We start from the raw sequence: 8,150 nt of genomic DNA, 5'->3' as shown, positions 1-8,150 counted from the left end.
CTCCCGTTTATTTTGATTGGGTTGTCTCCTACATCTCCATAGCTCCTCTCGGTGTCAAACAAGAGGTCCCCCCATTACTGTTTAATTCCGTATTAAGCTAAGTTTACCTTCTTTTTGCTTATTTTCTTGGCTTTGCATAGGTAATATCCATCAACGGCCAGTTTCCTGGACCCGTCGTCAACATCACCACCAACAACAATGTCGCAGTAAATGTTCTAAACGATCTCGACGAGCCGGTTCTTATTTCCTGGTGATGACTTTTAGTCTTTTCTGAGGCTTTTCCTCGCAAGTTTAATTCATAATTTGTAGGTTTATATCCGCAGGGATGGAATTCAGCATCGGAAGAACTCATGGCAGGATGGGGTTCTTGGAACAAACTGCCCAATCCCTTCTGGGTGGAATTGGACTTACCAATTTCAGGTGAAGGATCAGATCGGAAGCTTCTTCTATTTTCCCTCGATCAATTTCCAGAGAGCAGCGGGCGGGTTCGGAGGAATTGCTGTAAATAATCGGGCTGTCGTTCCTCTCCCGTTTGGCACACCCGACGGTGATTTCACCATCTTCATCGGAGACTGGTACAACAGAAATCACAAGGTTATCATCTTCATCTCCCTCTTTCTGCATCATTTATTTCTTGTTTTTCTAGTTTTTTTTTTATTGTTTTTGTTTGAACTGTTCTCGAATTAGGATTTGAGAAATGATCTCGACGATGGGAAGAGTCTTCGCATGCCGGATGGCGTACTTATAAATGGAAAAGGGCCATACCGCTATAACACATCTCTGGTTCCCGATGGGATTCCGTATGAGACTTTTAACGTCCATCCCGGTATCAATCTCAAACTTCTTTTTTCTTGGTTTTTTGTTTTCTCCCTGAAAGCTTTAAGTTTCGAAATCTCTGTTCCCATCATCAACTGACTGGATAGTCTGGATTATTCTTAAATCTCAGTTGACTCTTATTTAAATTCCTCGATAAATCTTAAAATATCTGGAAAGATCTTTAATTTTATGGATTAGCCATTAAATCTGAAGATAAATCTTCTAATTTCTGCGCAGTTCTTTAGATCCATGAATGCATCTTTTCGAACTCTGAAGGGTACCTTTCAATTTTATGGGCGAAAATTCGAATTCATGACTAATCGTCGAAAATTTCTGGATTAATATTTCAATATCTGGATGAACACAACAGGAAAAACTTACCGGATCCGGGTGCACAACGTGGGAATTTCGACGAGCTTAAACTTCAGGATTCAGAACCATAACTTGCTGCTCGTGGAAACCGAAGGATCGTACACCGTTCAGCAGAATTACACAAATTTGGACATCCACGTCGGCCAATCCTACTCTTTTTTAATCACAATGGATCAAAACGCGAGCAGCGATTATTACGTTGTGGCCAGCGCGAGGTTCGTCAACGAATCGCAGTGGCCTAGGGTTAGGGTTTCGGGCGTAGCCGTTCTTCACTACTCCAATTCCAAGATCAACGCCTCCGGACCCCTTCCAGACCCCCCATCTGATCTCTTCGACAAGACCTTCTCCATGAATCAGGCTAAGTCCATCAGGTCAGTATACACACTGAAACTACTAGGGTTTGGCACTCTTCATCGTCAACGTCGTTGACCCTCGTTGACGTTGACTAACTTAGGTGCTGACTATGACGTTGACGAAGTTACCGTTGACCATCAACGTAGTCGTTTTAGTGAATTTCTTGTTACTAATATTGTCTAGCCTGGGACTATCAATGTCAATTGGCCTTGTTGATGATGTCGCCGTCATCGTCAAAGTTCTATGATCCCCTTCAAAATATTCAGGATGATGTTGAGATTGATGAATTTAATTGATTAAAGTTGACAGTGTCAGCTTCCTAATTAACAAAGACGATGACATTATAGGAAAATCGCCTATTGTAGATGGTCGACGATGAAGATAATGAGGATGGTGACACTGATGCACCCCTAACGTTACCCAATGGCTGGCTACGAGTCAACCGTCCCACTATCCTCGTCATCAACCCCTCAACAATACGTCATCCAAAATCACACAGTGTGAGTATAGTTCTGGATCGTCCAGGCTTGGATGATGAACAGGACGGGACGAAGATCGTCCCGTCTGACATCTGGAATCAGTTGCAGGGACACGGATGGGACAGTTTTTTCGTCCAGAGATCTCGGGACAAATTTTCTTTCCAATTTTCATCCAACCTCTCTGACGGGATGGTTTTTTCATCCTGGGAAGAAAAAACTGTCCCGTCCGCGTCCCTGCACTATAAGTGGGAGATTGTGGATGACGGGACGATTGACGTTGGTGTCCCACGTCAATGTCATGTCCACATAATTATGAACTTAAAAGATATAGGGATCTTCAAACCGTCATCATCTTCTAAACCCCAAGCTCCATAGATGGACGGAATATTTAGATTTCTGGATGTTGGAGTTGAAGTTGATGTTGACTTTGACTAAAAGTCAAAGTCAACAAAGATAGAAGACTAAGTTCATTTACTTCTTTGGGTGGGTATTACAGGTGGAACTTGACCGCAAGCGGGGCGCGCCCAAATCCCCAGGGATCGTTCAAATACGGGGAGATAGCAGTGACCCAAGTCTATCTTCTGAAGAACACCCCGTTGACTTTGGTCAACGGTAAACGCCGAGCAATGGTCAACGAGATCTCCTTCTCTCATCCGACGACGCCGATAAGACTAGCAGACCAGTTCAACGAGACTGGCGTTTATAAGATCGATTTTCCTTTTAATGGTACGCTTAATGGGCCGCCCAGAATCTCCCCCTCCATCATCAACGCCACGTACAAGGCCTTCTTGGAGATTATATTTCAGAATAATGACTCCAAAGTCGTAACTTATCACCTCGACGGATATGCGTTCTTCGTCGTTGGGTATTTTCCATAGCCGCTGTAGTTAAAATTCCTCGTTTTATGCATTTTTTAACAGCTCAAAGATCTACGTACGCAGGATGGATTACGGGGAGTGGACTGAGGCCAGTAGACGCACTTATAACAAGTGGGATGGTGTTGCCCGGTGCACTATTCAGGTAAGTATTAACATTACGATAATATTCCGTTGATCTTATTTTATGAAAATGATTGGATAACTATAGACTTTGTTGATTATCTTCATTGGAGGTGTACCCTGGAGCTTGGACGGCTATCTTGGTGTCATTGGATAATGTGGGCATTTGGAATCTGCGAGTTGAGAATCTGGATAATTGGTATTTAGGACAGGAGACTTATCTGAGAGTGGTTAACCCAGAGCATACTAATAAAACTGAACTGCCCCCTCCCATCAACGTTCTCTACTGCGGTCGGCTTCAATCCAAGCAAAGGTACAGCACGTGAAGCATTTATTCTTGGTGGTGTATTGATTAATCTTAATGATAAACTTAAAAAATATCAACTTTGCAGGCCGCAAGTTACTCATCACGAGAGATCATCCAGCGCATGGAGCTCTCTTAGAGGGCATAATTTAGTCACTGATCTCCTTGTTATTCTAATTGCCGTCATTTTCCTCTGAATTGCTCGGGGCTCCATTTAGCGGCCTTGTTTAAACATAGTAGTCTGCAGCAAATGCTTTTGCTGTTTCCTTTTCTCAGTCGACTCATTAATCTATCTATCAATCTATCTATCTATCTATCTATCTACCTATCTACCTATCTATTTCTATCTATCTATCTATCTATCTATCTATTTCTATCTATCTATCTATCTATCTATTTCTATCTATCTATCTATCTATCTATCTATCTATCTATCTATCTATCTATCTATCTATCTATCTATCTATTTCTATCTATCTATCTATCTATCTATCTATCTATCTATCTATCTATCTATCTATCTATCTACCTATCTACCTATCTATTTCTATCTATCTATCTATCTATCTATCTATCTATCTATTTCTATCTATCTATCTATCTATCTATCTATCTATTTCTATCTATCTATCTATCTATCTATCTATCTATCTATCTATCTATCTATCTATCTATCTATCTATCTATCTATCTATCTATCTATTTCTATCTATCTATCTATCTATCTATCTATCTATCTATCTATCTATCTATCTATCTATCTATCTATCTATCTATCTATCTATCTATCTATCTATCTATCTATCTATCTATCTATCTATCTATCTATCTATCTATCTATCTATCTATCTATTTCTATCTATCTATTTCTATCTATCTATCTATCTATCTTTTTTTTTTTTTTTTAAAGCAAATTTCATCAAATATAAAAATTTGTACATCAGTTTGTTGGAGCTGACCAGATGTCAAGCACCTGAGAGAGATGGGATAGAAAATCAAAAAATATTTGGCAGCATCTCCCCTGTTTCTTTTCCCTTCAGCTAAAACCAAAGTAGAGTAATCTAATCATTTTCCTTGTCAGATTTTCCTTCCTCATTTTGTTGATGTTTGGGTTCATTTGTTGGCTGTCACGTTCTTTTCCTGTTGTCTTCTCTCGTATGTCGTGGTTGTTCCCTATGGTTCGTATTTAAAGTGTATTCGATCACGCGGATGCTTGGACTCAACCAAATCTTCTTGGGACGTATGTGCTGTAATTCTTACCTATTTCTGAAATTATCAAGCTATGTCTCAAGGCTAACCTTGAACTTTAATAAAATTTTGGTTAGTTCATAAACAAGAATATAGATAAGAAAATTTAAAATCTTTAAGATGCAAGATAGGTATCCCATTTTTTAATTTTGGTTTTCTTAAAGAAATTATAGTATCATTTAATTATGTTATCATTTCTAAAAGAAATGCTAACATAATTATTTTACATCAATATATGATTTATGTGCTGAAATCTGAGATAAAAATAGTTTCTCCATGCCTTCAGGATCAATACAAACCACCTCCACTGGTCTCCTAGGGTACAATGATATGTTGATGCACTACCCTTAAAGATGTGTCGCTCTTTCTTCTTTGATTTGGCCCAACACTATCCGGTGGTGATGGGGATTAGCATCACATTCCTCGGGAGATCGAGAATCTTCATACGATGGTTTCAACACTTTTCTGAAAATAATCCACAAACCGTTGTACATTTCCTCATTGTCATCTTTTGATACTTGTACTGATTCCTGCTGTTTTTATTGGTGCAAACTTTCAAGCTTTTTGTAGAAAAGTTTATCCATTTGTTGTTGTCTGCTTGTTGTCTTGATCTTTCTTGATCATAGCTGAATATAATTCAAATCAAGTTCGGCTTTGAGTTTGATTTGTTGTTGTTTCCTTGTTGTTCTGTCCTTTCTTGACCGCACTGAATATCTTTCAATATTGACTTTGACTGTGAAGTATTGTTTCCAAGTCATTTGGTTTGCCTTTGTTGATTGCTTGAACGCTTATGGTGAGACCTCGTTTTGGCTCTCTCCCCTCCGACTTTGGTATTGGTTCTCCTGGTCACTTCTGGATAGGTGGGTTGCATCATTGAGTACTTAGCTAGTAACTTCTTGAGAAGATGCATCAAAAAATCCTCGGTCCTAATAAACCAAAGGTGGAAGTAGCTTCCATGTCCAAAAAGGTTAGAAAATCTTTTTTCCTCTCTGATTTCAAGCACATTATTTTCTTTTCATTGCATTCCGATGTTACTAAAAAGTTTTGCCATCCATAATAATTTTGAGTCTAAATATCTAAACATTAGTGTTAAGATAAAGCAGCGCATAGAAATCTATGAATGTACTTGGTCCATAAAAGTGCGTACCTTGGAATTTTGATGCCAAGTTTCATGTCTTAAATTTGATTGAACTTCTTCACAAAGGTTTCTCGATCTTTTAGTTTGCCAAGATATGGTAATCCCATCTGCTCTGTCCTGATAGCCCCTTGCATGAAAGTGGTAATTCCTGCATAGATGAAAAAATATTTTCCTACCTAGCCTAATGCCATGGTTAGCCAGCATCTGCAACTGAATTCCCTTCCTATATATGTGTTTGATTGTCGGTATCCCTTCAAGCAGTTTTAAAATTTTATTCCATCTTTTTTGTTCTTTCCAAATGGCACAATGCTGCTTTTGTACCATTTCAACCAGTGACTGTGAGTCTGTTTCAACAATTATATTCCTTATTCTTAGACTTCTACATAGTCTTAGTCCATCCAAAAGCGCTCTGATTTCTGCTACCATGCTCGTTTGCACTTTGTAGTCTTTTGAAAATGCAGCTACCACGAAACCTCTTTCATCTCTGATTACTCCTCCTGCACTTTCTCCAGGATTGCCTTTAGAAGCTCCATCAATGTTAAGCTTGAGAATACCCGTTGGAGGTTTCTGCCATGTGACTATTTTAACAGAATGTATATAAATCTTTGGTCCCTCGGTGAGCCCCAGTTTTCAGACTTTTAATTCTTGAATACACGTGATTTTCTTTGGTTGGACTTGTCTATCCATGTACTTGATTGTATTTAGAAGCCTATATCTGAAAGCCTCATTCAAAACCTGACCTTTCCATTTTCCATTATTTCGTTCCTTCCAAATTTCCCACAATATTGTAAAGAAAGAGTTTCTTTTCAATATTTGGGCTTTTGATTCCCTGATGGTTTTTTTACAAAAGAATTGAAACCAACCACCAAATGTCTTTGTACTTTTTTCTGGCAACTCCCATTGATTTAAAAACCAGTCCCATGTATTATTGGCACTTTGGCTATTGAAGAAAAGATGTAATCTGTCTTCTATTTGAGGCCAATTATTGCAACATACACATTTTGAGGCTAAACTGATTCCTACATTCTGGAAGTTTTTGTCAAGAGGAAGTTTATTATGGAGAAGCTTCCACATGAAGATACTGATTTTTGTGGGTAAGACTTTATTCCAAATAGTTGAGAATAACAATGATTTTGCATTACTATCCCTGCAAAATGCCCAAGCTGATTTTGTGGAAAACTTTCCTGAATTTTCTATAGTCCAGATTGGTTTATCATCACGGTCTGAGAGACTGACTTTTTTCTGCTTAATTGCGTGAATATAAGCTTCGGGAAATCTAGCTCTTTTCAATAGTTCTTCCCAATTTTGTCCCAAAAATTCAGCAACAGAGGAATTGCATATTTCACGAGAGATATTTCCTATGTCACAAAGTCTTCCCAATCCTGTCCAATTGGTTTTCCAAGCATCGATGTTTCCTTTTCCAACCTCCCATTGAATGATAGGCATCATTTGTAACCATACACTATGCAATGATTTAATACAATGCGGTAAAGTTGAGTCCTCTGCCCAGTCCTCTATGTGACCATATTTGGCAATTATTAATTGACTCCATAAAGAGGAGTTATTTAAAAGATTCCATACCCTTTTCATTTTTAGTGCTTGGAGTATATCTTCTACCTTTCGAATGCCTAGTCCCCTTTCTGCATATGGCCTACATACCATTGACCAACTTATCCATGATCTTTTATGATTCTGAAGGTTTCCAGCCCAAAAAAATGTAGCGAGATGCTTCTTGATAGACTTCAATATAGATTTTGGTGGATCATATACTGATAGAGTGTGGATTGGTAAACTATTTAGCACACTATTCAAAAGAGTCAATCTACCTACTACAGACAAAAGTTTTCCTTTCCATCCCTCTATCCTCTTTGTAATTTTTGTAGTCAAATGCTCAAAGTAAGATGCTTTGGATCTACCTGTGAAAATTGAGCATCCTAAGTACTTGAAAGGAAAGCTTCCATTTTTGTAACCAGTCAATTCTTCCAACTTAGAGATTTTAGCTCGTCCAGTGTTTGCTTTTGTATAGAAGGAACTCTTATCCTTATTGATTTTCTGTCCTGACACCTCCTCAAATGTTTGAATAAGCTTCATCATTTTACGAATAGAGTTGATGCCACTGTTTAAGAAAATAATTGTATCATCTGCAAATAAGCTATGAGTAATTAAAGGACATCCCCTTTTGATATGATAATGTTTCACTTGCCCTGTTGAGATGATCTATCTATCTATCTATTTCTATCTATCTATCTATCTATCTATCTATTTCTATCTATCTATCTATCTATCTATCTATCTATCTATCTATCTATCTATCTATCTATCTATCTATCTATCTATCTATCTATCTATCTATCTATCTATCTATCTATCTATCTATCTATCTATCTATCTATCTATCTATCTATCTATCTATCTATCTATCTATCTATCTATCTATCTAT

General features: G+C 37.9%; 1 protein-coding gene and 1 long non-coding RNA gene across 2 annotated transcripts in view; both read left to right on the top strand.

Moving 5' to 3' along the window:
- LOC144715140 (monocopper oxidase-like protein SKU5) overlaps positions 1–3,623 on the top strand; it is a 3,973-nt gene extending 350 nt beyond the window's left edge. Inside the window, exons 1-9 of the mRNA XM_078590039.1 lie at positions 1–65; positions 141–250; positions 324–594; positions 688–826; positions 1,187–1,559; positions 2,518–2,886; positions 2,963–3,041; positions 3,133–3,332; positions 3,412–3,623. The exon at positions 1–65 is cut by the window's left edge and continues 350 nt beyond it. Of these exons, the coding sequence (XP_078446165.1) occupies positions 1–65; positions 141–250; positions 324–594; positions 688–826; positions 1,187–1,559; positions 2,518–2,886; positions 2,963–3,041; positions 3,133–3,332; positions 3,412–3,520 (1,715 nt within the window). The 3' untranslated portion in view covers positions 3,521–3,623. The remainder of the gene's footprint in view (positions 66–140; positions 251–323; positions 595–687; positions 827–1,186; positions 1,560–2,517; positions 2,887–2,962; positions 3,042–3,132; positions 3,333–3,411) is intronic.
- Positions 3,624–5,421: 1,798 nt separating this feature from the next.
- Positions 5,422–7,478, top strand: LOC144715133 (uncharacterized). Its single transcript, XR_013584536.1, has 3 exons — positions 5,422–5,538; positions 6,222–6,325; positions 6,743–7,478. It is a non-coding gene; the product is annotated as an uncharacterized LOC144715133 (long non-coding RNA).
- Positions 7,479–8,150: the final 672 nt, after the last annotated feature.

The sequence above is a fragment of the Wolffia australiana genome, chromosome 2 (assembly GCF_029677425.1).
Source record: "Wolffia australiana isolate 7733 chromosome 2, ASM2967742v1".
Taxonomy (NCBI): domain Eukaryota; kingdom Viridiplantae; phylum Streptophyta; class Magnoliopsida; order Alismatales; family Araceae; genus Wolffia; species Wolffia australiana.
Note: the sequence above shows the minus strand (reverse complement) of the source record. Positions and strands in the feature narration are given on the sequence as shown.